Source organism: Podarcis melisellensis, assembly GCF_964234715.1.
Source record: "Podarcis melisellensis genome assembly, chromosome: 7".
Taxonomy (NCBI): domain Eukaryota; kingdom Metazoa; phylum Chordata; class Lepidosauria; order Squamata; family Lacertidae; genus Podarcis; species Podarcis melisellensis.
Genome location: NC_138539.1, coordinates 9571095 through 9585381, shown reverse-complemented (window position 1 = coordinate 9585381; position 14287 = coordinate 9571095). Strand labels below are relative to the sequence as shown.

At 42.0% G+C, this 14287-nt stretch overlaps 1 protein-coding gene and 1 long non-coding RNA gene across 16 annotated transcripts in view; both read right to left on the bottom strand.

Moving 5' to 3' along the window:
* Nucleotides 1-1446: 1446 nt before the first annotated feature.
* The window catches only part of LOC309374267, a 373854-nt gene continuing 361013 nt past the window's right edge, over nucleotides 1447-14287 (bottom strand). Inside the window, exon 2 of the long non-coding RNA XR_014170472.1 lies at nucleotides 1447-2056. This is a non-coding gene — a long non-coding RNA (uncharacterized lncRNA). The remainder of the gene's footprint in view (nucleotides 2057-14287) is intronic.
* LOC309374201 (uncharacterized protein) overlaps nucleotides 1927-14287 on the bottom strand; it is a 28938-nt gene continuing 16577 nt past the window's right edge. For 10 of the 15 annotated variants that reach the window (XR_014170380.1, XR_014170385.1, XR_014170386.1 and 7 more), the window contains one exon: nucleotides 11236-11438. Coding sequence is in view for 1 of the 15 variants with exons in the window: in XM_081919090.1 (XP_081775216.1) it covers nucleotides 6411-6456; nucleotides 10185-10209 (71 nt within the window). In the remaining 14 variants the exon portion in view is untranslated. Of the gene's footprint in view, nucleotides 6457-10184; nucleotides 10210-11235; nucleotides 11439-14287 lie in introns of those variants that run through there. The other 5 variants (XR_014170383.1, XR_014170388.1, XM_081919090.1 and 2 more) reach the window with 2 other exon arrangements.

The following is a 14287-nucleotide window of genomic DNA, read 5'->3' as shown; positions in this document are numbered from 1 at the left end:
CTTGAGTGTAAAAACAGATGGATGTCAAGAGAAATGAATAGCTGCGTCTCCTGCCGTAAGCAGAATAAGGTCCTAATAAAAAAGCAGACATGGTGTTGTGTAGAAGAAATATGCACTGGAATTAAATATGTCAGGAATGCCATCTCCATCTGCCTTCCATGCTTCCTGAGCAAGAGTCCCACTCCTATTTCTGTTTGTTTTAAGGGGTTTTGGGATCTTTTCTAGGAATTTGGTCAATTTCCTATCTTGGCAGACAGTAACCTTTATTTTCTCATGTAATCTTAAACGAGCAGTAGCTGAAATCAGTGTGCTAGGCTTTACTCCAGCATACTGACATTGGGTAGTGAAACGTGCTTCTGGGTAAACATGCTTAATCTTGCATTATAGGTCCCATTAATAGCTGTGTTTTCTTCCATTGGTTTGAATGGGGTTACTTACAACTAACATTCTGTTTTGTTTTTAAAAGAAATGAGTGATTTTGAGGAAGTACTGTACCACATTTCAGGAGAGGAAGTGTGATGCTTCCTCAAAATCTGGTCCTGAAGAATCAGCCAGAGAAAAGTACAATGCGCCAAAATAAATATAGTATGCACAACTTAAAGACAGTTGTGACTGTATGAACATTGCACATGAGAGCGAAGCGTGTACTATACATTCCACATTTCCCAGAGTGAAGAACCATTCCAATGGGCTTAAGTTGCAATACACGGAATTAAGTGTAACTCAAAAGCCACAGAGAGGTTGGGGGAAATCAACTAAGACATTTCCGTTGTCTCTCTCGAGACAGACATCATCATACCAGGTGACCGAAGTAGTTTCTATGCCAAAACCAGGCCAAAACCCCAACTGAAATGGATCCAGAAAATCATTTTCCTCCAAGAGCACCTGGATCTGGTCCACGACTCAAGAAACTTGCCCAAGGGGATATTGGTAACTGGCTGGTAATTACTAAAGATATTCCAAATCCAGTGAGGGTTTCTCTTCGTTTTGTTTTAAATTTTATTTACTGATACTTATTTTACCACTGCCTTCTTCAAGCAGGCAGGGACCATCCCTTCTCACAAGGAGGCATTAATCTCCTACCTGGCCCAGCCAGCTGCTCCCTCCTCACTAGTTTTTATCAGCCAAGATGTGCAAGGATTCAGAGTGCGAGTGGTCACCTTGACCCATCCAAGCACCTAATCCACGTCCTGAAGCCTTACTAACTGAAACTCATCCAACACAACAGAACTAGACAGTGTTCTGGGCACCTCTCAAGATTCATCTGCTGTAACTGGAGTCAAGGTCCTGGCAGATGCAGGCAATTTTATCCTTAAAATGCTTTGCAAACAAGTCACAACAAGCTATCATCGGTAGAAAACCAGGAGAATTAAGAAACTCAGAATTTTAGTCTGTGACTGGGCAGTAATGTGCCTACCCAGAAGGAAATAGTAGCAACAAATACTGTTATTGTTTTTTTAAAATATATGTTTTTATTGAAAAAATTTCCAGAAGTAACAAAAATACATTCAGTGTTGCTGTTTTTAAATTGTACAACCCTACAAACAAATCAATTACAGCCAGTTTGAGACATTTTTTGTTGTAGACAATGTACCGTAACTCAGGTTTAATTTTATGTACCCCAACCAAATGCTTAATATAAACACTGACAGCTGGGCTCACTATCTTGTGAGGTAGGTTAGGCTAAGCTAGTGGCCCAAGAAAGTTATTCTAGGGAGATTAACACCACCATCAGTTGTTTTCATATATTTAAGTACAAGAGAAGGCTCAAAAATAAACCAGCTTGCTTTTTTCAGGGCAGGATGCCACATGGGTATTCATGCATGCCCTTTTTCAGCTTCAGACCTTGCTAAACCATGCCAAATTCTCAGTACAACAAAACCAGCTTATAACTTGAATGTAAATAAGTGACCAACCAGTTTAAAATTTTACATCCAGAATATTTATTTATACAAGTGATAGCTAGGCATTGTGCAGCAGAGAAACAAACTTCCAATATTCTCAAGTTCTGTAATAAACAGGCAGTGCTTAAAACCTTACGGAGGTATATATCACTCTTATTCAGTTACTGTATCTTGGATCAGTACAGGATCAGTACAGTACAGCAGTCATGAGGAAGTGGGCTGAATTCAGCCACATAGGCGTTCAGCATCTCTGTGGGGCTGCACAGCTCCTTGCATAAAGAACCCCCAAGAACAGATGGAATAGGGTGAACCAGGGACACCCACCCACTCCCCGTTACAGGCAAGACGAAAGCTGGAAGGTTGGCGGGGTGGGAGAACAAAATCCAGGTGAGTGTGACCAACAACCCACCTGGCACAACTCAAGCAGCACTAGAGGCTAAAGATCTTGGGGCTTCGGTGTCAGACAGGATAAATATTGGGGTTCACAAATAAAATGCATCCAGAGGGACCCAGCTTTATTAATAATATTTTACAAAATGGGATTATGCCTCTTCAAAGCTTCTCATGACTGAGCTATACAATCCTGTCCCCATATAGTACTAACCACCTTGGGTCTCAGCCACAAAATGCCTATAGATTGTGCTCTCTGCCAGCCTGTACACCACCAGGAATCCGCTTTAAGGAGCAGAAATTACTTACTTATTTGATTTCTGTCCCGCTCTTCTTCCTGAAGAAGCTTAGGGTGGCAACATTTTAATAAATGTGGGAATCCCACTTTTTTTTTAAAAAGGCACCCTGCTCGGTAGCCCAGAGCCAGCAGTTTTCACCCCCCCCCCATATACACACACATAGGTAAAGGTAAAGGGACCCCTGACCTTTAGGTCCAGTCATGGCCGACTCTGGGGTTGCGGCGCTCATCTTGCTTTATTAGCCAAGGGAGCCAGCGTACAGCTTCCGGGTCATGTGGCCAGCATGACTAAGCCGCTTCTGACGAACCAGAGCAGCGCACGGAAACGCCGTTTACCTTCCTGCTGAAGCAGTACCTATTTACCTACTTGTACTTTGACATGCTTTCGAACTGCTAGGTGGGCAGGAGCAGGGACCGAACAATGGGAGCTCACCCTGTCACGGGGATTTGAACCGCCAAGCTTATGATTGGCAAGCCCTAGGCTCTGTGGTTTAGCCCACAGCGCCACCTGCATCATATACACACATTCGCACAGTTAAAAGCAAAAACATTTCTACCGGCTTGTCATCTTATTTTGCACCTACTATCAGAGCTAATTATGTGTCACCTGCTGCTGCACCAGGGTTCTGAAGTCTGGAAAATTTTGCCTCAGTCAAGCTGGCAAGGTCACCCAATGGCACTTTCTAGCCCTTGACAGCCAGAACAGACAGCAGCGTTGACTGTCTGGCATACTCTTCTGAGAAATGAGGTTTCTCTTTAATACAGCTGACAAGACTTAATAAGGCTGTGCATCAATGCACCGCTGCATAAGGGAGAACAACCTCTCCTTGCTTACTGCAACCTGTTGACACTTTCTGCCCCTCCTCCTATGCCGTCTGAAGCTATGTGTCAAAGGTGGCAAAACTTGTTCTGCCGGATGACGAACCTTCTGGGGGAAATCACAGTTTACAGCTGCAAGGCAGTTTAAATCACATTGCTTGCTCCTGTATTTTACAGGAACCTCAGAATATAAAAGGGACCTTCATGCCACTGACTCCTTCAGACTAAAAGGCTTGCCAGCTTCAACGAGGAGCGACTTAAGGTCATAAATATATTCAGTACACTCTCTGCAAATGTTGCTGGCTTTGTAAAACTTAACGGTAGAAAACCCAAGTTCAGACAAAAATGCACGAAGGGCAGGGCAAATCTTTTCAACATGACCACTGAATGAAGACTCACTGTGTTAAGTGAGTCTTCAACACTGCTATCACTACCATGGCAGGCCAAATAATATATTGTTAGCCTGTTGTGACAACCATGGAGACAGAGTATCTATAATTCCAGAACTCATCTAATGAAGCCAAGTCTCTGTTTAGCACAAGAAATAGCTTCTTCTCACAGCGCACAATTAAAATGCGGAATTTGCTTCCATGAGAGCTAATGATGACCACTAACTTGGATGGCTTTAGAAAATTAGATGAATTCATGGAGAATGAGGTTATGCTAGCTTATGGCTATACTCCACCTCCAGTGAGCCTTGTGATTTGCAGAAACTGGTATTCAAAGAAGAAGAGGATTGTTGCTCTCAGATTCCGTTTGTGGGCTTCCCAATGGCATCTAGTTGGCCACTGTGAGAGCAGGATTTTGGACTAGGTGGGCGTTTTGGCCTCATCCAGCACGGCTTTCCTTATATGCTGCTGATATCTCCCAAGCAAATGAGCCAGTTTAATGCACCTGCATCTGGTTAGTTTAAAAGTTACATAAGGTGGCCTTGATTTTTATTACAACAGGAGCTTTTGGACAATTACTGGGACAATTACTGTGGTATTTGAGGTGCGGTGTTAGGGTGACCCCAACGAGAGGCAATGGGGAGTGACATTTCCAGTAAGGCCATACCCTGGGTGAATGAAAGGCACTCACCTATCCAGCCTGCCTGTAGGTGAACAGAAAAATCAGCTTCAGGTTATGTCAACAGACAAGCTCAGGTTTCAGGGTTTAGGCCTCATTTTGAAACACAAGAGTACAAGCCAGAAATCAACTGTGATCTTATGCCAGCTATAATCAACTGTCAGAGGGAGGTTTTCCTGTTGTGGCTACCATGGAAAGCTACTTACATATAAGAGGGGAAATAGTATTCCTTTCTTGGGAGGAACTAACTTCTAAAATACGTATTTTTTTAATTTAAAAAAATCCACATGGAAATGCATAATGATCTTAACACTGCACTGTTTCAAAGCTCATTTCTTCTGCAATTTCCCCCTGAATGAGTATAGATCTGATAATTAAATCTTTCCACTCCATCCTCTTCAGAAGCCAATTTGGTCCTCTCCCCTAGACTTGTGATGCCCATGGAACTTTAACCATAAGCCTCACATCGTGTTCTGCTGAGGTTACTGGCAAAGACATGTACACACAGGCCCTCTCCCTAGTTTGCTGGCCTTTGCACAAAATCTTTCACTTCTCTGAAGTCAATAAGGGCACTTTGCCACGGGGGGGGGGGGTGTTGCATTCAGCATGCATATATTCACAAAGAGACTGGGCTGATATTTTGAGTCGTCCCTGGGGTTAATGGGATAAGCAGAAGGAACACAGGCGAGATAATGCAGAGCTAGCAGCAGGATCACCAAACCCCCAGTATGAATGGCCGTGTTGTCTTTTAAGTTCATTATCTTTACTTCTTCTTTTTTGGTACTATCAGAATGCTTAACTGGCATTACAAACTGGAAAGGAAGACAGTACTGTCGTTACTATAAATTTATACCACCAGGGCAGCTCAAAGTCAAGACCTGCCTGGAAACAGCCTTTCTCTAGCATGAGAAATTAAGTTCGATGCAGTGCGGCAGTCCTGTGAAGATCACAAATGCACAAACACGGTCAACGAGAAAGCAAAACAATGGGCATGCTCCACAATTTTTGAGATGGAAATCACCAGCAACCATCTACCACTCAACCTCAGCCATAGCTGTCAACTTTCAGATTTGAAAATAAGGGATCACCAGCCTCACCTGTCCCGGGGACAATCTATGGGATATCTAACAATCTGGGATAGCAGCGGGAAACGGAGCTGGAATAAGGGAATTTCTCACAATAAAAGGGAAGGTTGACAGCGATGACTTCAGCTTTCAGCTAACCAGTGCTCACGGCAGTCTATTTCAGCACAAATGGTTTGTAGATTTCAGGTAGAAACTTACATTTTAATAAAGAGATTCCACACCACTTAAGATGCTTTTAAAATGAGCCATTTGTCACTTGCAATACAGCATCATAGTGGCAAGCAACACTTCAATTATATTAGCTAACCAAAGTGTCAGTTTGGACTTGTTTTAGTTCCTGCTTGAGCATTCCCTACAATATGGACTATTTTTTCCATCTTTGGAGAGAATAGACAGACACACCAAGGACATGAACCAGAACTATATCAAGGTCACATTGAAAATACACAGATATGGCATTCCACATACATTGACCATTGTGTTTAAGACCAACTACCGCTTTGCCTTGTGTCAGACTGCATGCATCCCTCCTTATAGTAAACTATTTGGAATTGGTTTACAGCAGATGAAAGGGAAATTGTGAAAAATAGGCCATCAGCGTAGATCTTGAAGCAAACCACTGGCACAAAAGATTGCTAGGGCAAATACACACACAGTATTACACAAAACCGAAGACAAACTATTTTATGGATTACCACTTTCACAGATAATTGGAGGCTGCATTTATAAAATGAGGTGGGCATCAGCACAGTTGATGGTTGCCCTCTCCCACAGTCCATCCGGTTTCATGGCTTGATTATTCAGGAAGGCAGATTTTCCAAATCAGTTGAAGTAAACACCCACCTCTCAGCTGTTCCGTCTGTTAGAGCTGAGTGTAGGATGTTTACATGAACTAAGAATCAGGGATAACAATGTGAACACAACATTGATGCACTTCAAAGGAGTCCATACCTCAATATTTCAAGATACCAGGTACACAAAATGCAATGAAGAGAATCAGCCTTAAATCCCCCTTGCTCAAGCCAGAACTTTCATTTTAAGGGAGTTAAAATCTCAACTACGACGCATTGCTTTTGAACATGTCTGTATAGTATTTTTATTTTTTTTACCTTTCCTTTTTCTGTTAATGGCATGTTAAGTTTTTATTATTCAAAGAACAAGCAAAGATTTAAAAATAAGGGAATAAAAACCACAAGAGGCAATAAAAGCAAGCAGACAGTGGTCATACTATTCCATCATGATGCAAATAATATATCTTATTGACATTCCCTTACGATCTCCCAGAAATTTGAATTTAAAGCATAGCTGAGGTGAAAATTAAAAGATTAATTGCTAGCACATTGCAGCAGGGATCCAAATAGCTACTTGAGATTCATCCAAGAGTTTGAGTAATCTCAGTAGGACTTTACTTTCATATCTCTAAACAGAGCATCCCTCTGCCATACTACAAATTGCTTTTTAAAAGTCCCCTCAGTTTTGTTTGCCATTTGAGTCCATGATCCACCATTCATAAGAACAAGTTTCAAAGCCCCTTAAACACAGAACCGTTTGCATACTTCATAGGATCCTAACCAGCTTATGACACAAAGGTTATCACAAAGGCATTGTAAATAAAAAAATTGTCCAGTAGCACCTCAGAGACCAAGGTAAGTAAGTTCTGGGTATAAGCTTTCGTATGCATGCAAACTTCTTAAGATACCATCAGATACCACTTCTTCAGATACATATCTGAAGAAGTGTGCATGCACACGAAAGTTTATACCCAGAACTTAGTTGTTCTCTAAGGTGTTACTGGACAATTTTTATTTTATTTTTTTATTTCGACTGCGTCAGACCAACACGGCTACCTACCTGAATCTACAAAGGCATTGTGTTTGCTTTCATGTGTGTACACAAGCACCTTGAAGCAAGCTAGGAAAACTCATTGGTGGGTGAGGAGCTTCGTATATTGGTCTCACCTTCAATTTCTGCATAGTTAATAGATTCAGGTAGGTAGCCGTGTTGGTCTGACGCAGTCAAAATAAATTAAAAAATTGTCCAGTAGCACCTTAGGGAGCAACTAAGTTTGTTCTGGGTAGAAGTGTGCATGCACACGAAAGCTTACACCCAAAACAGACTTAGTTGGTCTCTAAGGTGCTACTGGACAATTTTTTTATTAAAATTTAATTTCAACTGCATGGTTAATGTTCAAGTTGATAAGGAATTCCCCATCTGAAGAATGATCAGCAATTGTTTTGTCTTCTTTTTTTAAAGCCTCCTCAAGTAACACATGGCTCATTTCACATGCTTCAGTCATGTGGATTTTCCTTTTAGGCCTGGCCTGGGAACAATGGCCCTTAGAGCCTTACTGAGAAACTATCCGAATGAACCATGTTTTTGTTTGGGATTTGTGGAGCCTGTATCCGTGTAGGAGGCTGGGGAAAGTGACCTTCAGCAACCTTCCAGGAAAGCTAACTGTATTAGAAACCTGTTTCTTCATATATATTAGAAAAAGCATTATCTAATACTTTATTATTATTAATATTAAATAATATTTATTTAATATTTATTTAATATTAAAGCATTATCTAATACTGGAAAAAGCCCAGGGTTCCCCATACTTTGGTCTCCAGTTGTTTTTCGACTACAATTCCCATCATCCTTGACCATTGGTTCTGCTAGGGATGATGGCAGTTGTATTCCAAAAACAGCTGGAGACTCGAGTTTGGGTAAACCTGACCCAGCCCATCAACTGGTTATTAAACAAGTAAGGTGTGTAAATGCCACTTGACTGGGCAGATAATCTTTTCTACATATACTACCATGCCTTCCTCCAGCAACGTCAAGAAGAGAGACATCCCATCTATGCAGTGGAGCAGAGAAGGAGCTTGTGTGTTTCAGCAAGCTTAGCGCATCATGTTCCTGCAGCCATCACCCCGTTGAGACAACAGGTGTGGCAACGGCTCGTGGTTGTACATAGCACAAGCGCAGTGTCTGATTTTGCAGGCTCACAACAGCTCCAGTTTTAGAACTGCAGCCATTATTAACACCAGTACTCAATTGGCTCAGGTGACACTCCAATTCACAAAGGAGGTTTCAAAATGATCTGAGCCAGAGAGCAAATGGAATGGCAAGATTAACACTCTAGTGCTGCCATGAAGGAGGTGAAAATAAAGAAAAAACAAAACAGGATAACAATATGGCCACTTCAGCTGGTAAGAGCATATGTGAGATAAATAAATCCACTTCAATTGGTTTGCCAGGAATGAAACATATTTTTAGAACTGTTCTAAGAAGTGTATCTGAAAGGTAAGCATCATATTGATATTTAGACATCTGAAAGCGAGAACACTGAAGAATTCTTGTTTGTAGCAATAAAGTATACCCTCCCCCTATCATCACAACTTACAGTCATGTCTAAATGTTTATTGTGAATACCAGTAAGAAACAATCAACTATTTTAAAAACTGCTGATTGACACTAGAGAAGCTTTACTTTGACAAACAAGAACAAAGCATTTTTGTTGGTTATTATAAATCCTAGTTGCTGGCCTGCTATACATAGTGGAGGAGTAAATATAAATGATGTAATCTAAAAAGGAGCCCCTAATGGCAGAAAGCCGCAGTCTCTCCTTTCAGTGTATTTTTGGCATTTAGGTGGGGAATAGCCTGCTCAAGCACATACACATGGATGTCACATATGACATTACAAAGATGTTGTGCAAAACAGGGTGCTCCCTGAGCACCCTGCATTTCTGGTCCCTTGCATTCCTGCCTTTTTAGATGGTTAACATCAGATTTTATTACTCAGTTCCAAGCTTAACTTCCAGAGGATTCACAAACATTACGCAAACAGAAGGATAACAAATATTCTCAGAGGCTTCTGATAGGATGCAGGGCAGTATATACCGGTAAATGATTAAAATGGATAAAAAGGTAAAGGTAAAGGGACCCCTGACCTTTAGGTCTAGTCGCGGACGACTCTGGGTTCCAGCGCTCATCTCGCTTTATTGGCCGAGGGAGCCGACGTACAGCTTCCGGGTCATGTGGCCAGCATGACTAAGCCGCTTCTGGCAAACCAGAGCAGCGCACGGAAATGCCATTTACCTTCCCACCGGAATGGTACCTATTTATCTACTTGCACTTTGACGTGCTTTCGAACTGCTAGGTTGGCAGGAGCAGGGAGCTCACCCCGTTGCGCGGATTTGAACCGCCGACCTTCTGATCGGCAAGCCCTAGGCTCTGTGGTTTAGACCACAGCGCCACCCGCGTCCCATTAAAATGGATAGATAAAATATTACTAAATAATATGTATACTGCACCCCTTTGTATACATGCATTTGTGCAAAAGGGCAGGTTCTAAGGCAGAGAATGCAAAGAAGATTTAGGAAAAAGGAGGGAGGGGGGAAATGGGCAAGAGCGCATGCTCTGAATACAGAAGACCCCATGTTCAAATCCCTGGCATCTATTTTAAAAGTGTTAAGACAACCCCTCCATGCCTGTCAGCTTAAAATAATGTATCTTTATAATGGATCTTTTTCTTCCACCGTTGTTTATGAATAGCCGGTGGCAGCAAACATCTGACTGAAAGCTAAAGCTTACAGCTTCCAGTCGGGGATGTTTACAGCTACAGACTACTTACTGTGCATCTGGAGCAAGGAAGCCACCTTTGAAAAGAAAAAGAAAAGTTAATTTTAAAAAATATCAAAAACACCACCACATTTCCGTATCTCCTCCGAACCATTTCATGGCACCAATTATGACAGCACTGCAATCCATCACCCTTGATAACACAGCTGCCATATGTTGAGAAAGCACAGCAGTTAAGCGCTCAGAGACTAACGTTTAAGTTATGCAGAAAGGATCTCACTCAAAATATTTATGTAAGCAAAAGTGGGATTTTGTTTTTTAAAAGAGGACTCGGCACCTCCAATACAGCTGACAAGCTTCTGTTGAAGCGTTAGGAAACAGGTTTTAAAGCTTTCTCCAGTAGGGAGCAAGTTAGGGCCAAAACCCCTGGCAGAATCTTGAATTCCAGCTCTCACTAATTATCCTAAGATTCATCTCTATATAGGGAAGTCTGGGAGCGAATGAACAAGTAGGAACTGCGAAACAAGAAGGAAGCAAGGACCACTTGCAAAGCTGTGGAAGGGATTTTGACAGGTGTGAAGCTCCGCTCACCTAACAACCGTGTGGTTGCCAGCAGCTTCACCTGTCAAATTTGGCCCATGAGGCTGATCCTGATTAGGACTTGGCCCACAAACCCAAAAAGGTTCCCCATCCCTAAAATAAAACCATCATTAAGTGTGCAAAGAAAATTGCATTCCCCCCCCCATTGAATCCATTGGTTCTGGTACTAGTCTCCAGAGCAGGAGCTTGCTCCATCTTCCATGTGACAGTCCTTGAGATATTCCTCTCGGTTTCCTCTTTAATTATGCAATCAGCTGATGCCAGGCTAAACCAGAGATGAGAAACCCATGGCCTTCTAGATGTCGTCCAACAATTCCTCCCATCATCCCTGACCACTGGAAATGCTGATGGTAGGTAGCAGTCCAGCAACATCTGAAGGCCACAGGCTTCTCACCTCCAGGCTAAACAACCCAACCCATGTGCTCTCAGATACAAACACTCAACATTCCTTAAATCAAACAAAGGTCCTGAATTTTTCAATAAAAAAATAAAAACTCTGGATACTGGAAATGGAAAATTTATTCTGATCACAAAAAGTGACACAATCCATTCATCAATGCTCCCCCACCAAATTCGAGGTGACGCTTCAGAGGGAAGGATCAGAAAGGGATCAGCAGCATCTTGGCTCACAGTCACTGGCAGTAGTAGGATCAAAGGCGTTAGCAAGAGGCATCCATCTGAACAGGTGTCAGGCAAGCAAATGAACCTTGTAAAAGACCAGGTGGGAACCAGCTGTTAATGCTGCATGCTCTATTTCAATAAGCATTCCGTCATTTGTTTGATTTAAATGACAGTCCTATAATTTGTATCCTTTTAAAAATTATCATTGCTAAACCTGTCAGGTAGAAGCTTCCTGTTAAATAATAGGAAATGACAACAGCAGTTCATTTAAAAAAATACTCAAGTTTACAGAGGAACCATCCTAGGATTATTGAGTAACGGCCAAAGAGTTGGGGGTAGGGGGAAAGAGAAAAGGGAAGATGCTCAGGGAAAATCCAGGTCAACTCTTTAGACTTTACTCAACAACCCTTGGATACAAGTTATAGGACTGCCATTTAAATCAAACAAGCCAAACTAATCCCAAAATCACTGAACCATTTCTTCAACAGTGCAAAAAACTGAGATAGTACAAGTTATCCACAAGGAGACACCTACACAAAGAAACCCGGCAGTTAAACATTTTCTAGGTGAGTGAACACATCTGCATGAACAGCAGGCTCACAAAGAAACACAGATGTGTACCTTTTTTGAAAAAAAAATAGAATGAGGAGACCAGAAGTATATCATTTGCCATGTCTTCATATTTATAGATTGCTGGTGGTACACAAGTAGTTCTTGGTCAAGGTTAGACTGAGGAGACTACATGCAGTCTAATAAACTGACCTTTTATTTTATATATTTTTAGGACCAAGTGTAAAAAAAACCCCAGTAATTATTTCCAAGAACACACTCTACCAGCAATTCCACAACTAGAAATCTGGAAAGAAATGTGGTATTTCACGGAGAGGTAAGCACATGGTATTTGACTAATTTGGCTGCTCTTAAAACTTTCTATGAGAAGCCACTATTAGAACGTTCTCCTTTCACACAAAGGAAGAATTTGCAGCAAACAGTAGATGCATGCAAGAAGCAGTTGCCATCGCTTCTTGCAATCCTTTTTCATCATTAGGCCTGCCATCCTTGCACTCTTACACAAGAATCAAATCCCACTATACCTAAGAGGACTTACTCCTGAGATATTTTTATTCTTAACACAGTCATCTTGTCTCAGCTGCACTCATCAATATGTGGAAAAGCAAGCTTGTGTGTGTGTGTGTGTGTGTGTGTAAGTAAAATTGGGAGTCAGGTGTGTAAATTTCATTAAGGGTCTCCCAAGTATCCCCAGCGTCAACAATTCAAGTGCCTGGAGGCGGTTGGAGGTTGGATGGCGGCTAACAGATTGAGGTTGAATCCTGTCAAGACAGAAGTACTGTTTTGGGGGGACAGGAGGCGAGCAGGTGTGGAGGATTCCCTGGTCCTGAATGGGGTAACTGCCCCTGAAGGACCAGGTGCGCAGCCTGGGAGTCATTTTGGACTCACACTTCTCCATGGAGGCACAGGTCAAATCTGTGTCAAGGGCAGCTGTTTACTAGCTCCATCTGGTACACAGGCTGAGACCCTATCTGCCTGTGGACTGCCTCGCCAGAGTGGTGCATGCTCTAGTTATCTCCCGCTTGGACTACTGCAATGCGCTCTACGTGGGGCTACCTTTGAAGGTGACCTGGAAACTACAACTAATCCAGAACGTGGCAGCTAGACTGGTGCCTGGGAGCGGCCGCCGAGACCACATAACACCAGTCTTGAAAGACTTACATTGGCTCCTGGTACGTTTCCGAGCACAATTCAAAGTGTTGGTGCTGACCTTTAAAGCCCTAAACGGCCTTGGTCCAGTGTATCTGAAGGAGCGTCTCCACCCCCATCGTTCTGCCCAGACACTGAGGTCCAGCTCCAAGGGCCTTCTGGCGGTTCCCTCACTGCGAGAAGCGAAGTTACAGGGAACCAGGCAGAGGGCCTTCTTGGTAGTGGCGCCCTCCCACCAGATGTCAAAGAGAAAAACAACTACTAGACTTTTAGAAGACATCTGAAGGCAGCCCTGTTTAGGGAAGCTTTTAATGTTTGATGTATTACAGTATTTTAATATTTTTTTGGGAAGCCGCCCAGAGTGGCTGGGGAAGCCCAGCCAGATGGGCAGGGTATAAATTATTATTATTATTATTATTATTATTATTATTATTATTATTATTATTATTATTACTACTACTACTCAAAAGCATTTTTTCTTTGGTTTCCTTTTTATTTTTCCTAACAGGTAACTCAAGAAGCAGTCCAAGTCTGCAGGTCTACTCATGGAACAGACTTCTGTGGGCACAACAGGCACAACAGACTTTCCTCCCCTGTGCACACTCAAGATCATCTCCAGAGGGCTGGGAGACCCTCCAGTCAGATTTTGGAAGCACACAGACAAAGAAGAAGAAACAGAATTCCCAGGCTGCAAGCACTCAGGCAGCACTTTGGAAAGAGGCCCCCGGCTGCAATCCTGTGCACACTTTCTTTAGAGAAAGTCCCAGTGAACTTAGTGGCCCTTCCTTTGCGGTAAGCAGATATATTATTACATTCTTCTTCCTATGTTATCTGTGGTAAACCGTGTGTAAACTAATTAAATCTTTAGATAAAGAGTACATAAAAAAGGTAGGGAAAGTTCCTGCACTAACAGATTACAAACTGAAAATCTGGATAAAAATATTACACCCATTCATTAAATAGCTTTTTAAAATAACTTTTTGAAACTGACATTTTGCCACCAAAAGCAGATGCAGCAGGCAATCACAGAGGTGTCAAGGGGCCCTTATTTTTGAGAGTGAAAATATGTAATTTCAAAGACTTAATTATTTTTAATTACATAGTAGGTGATAATGTGGTGTTCCAGAAATTAGATTTCTGCAATAAAAATAAGAGACTATTTTGAGAACAGTTTGGGGCAACAAAATCTAAATGCAGCATGCAAGAGTAAAATGA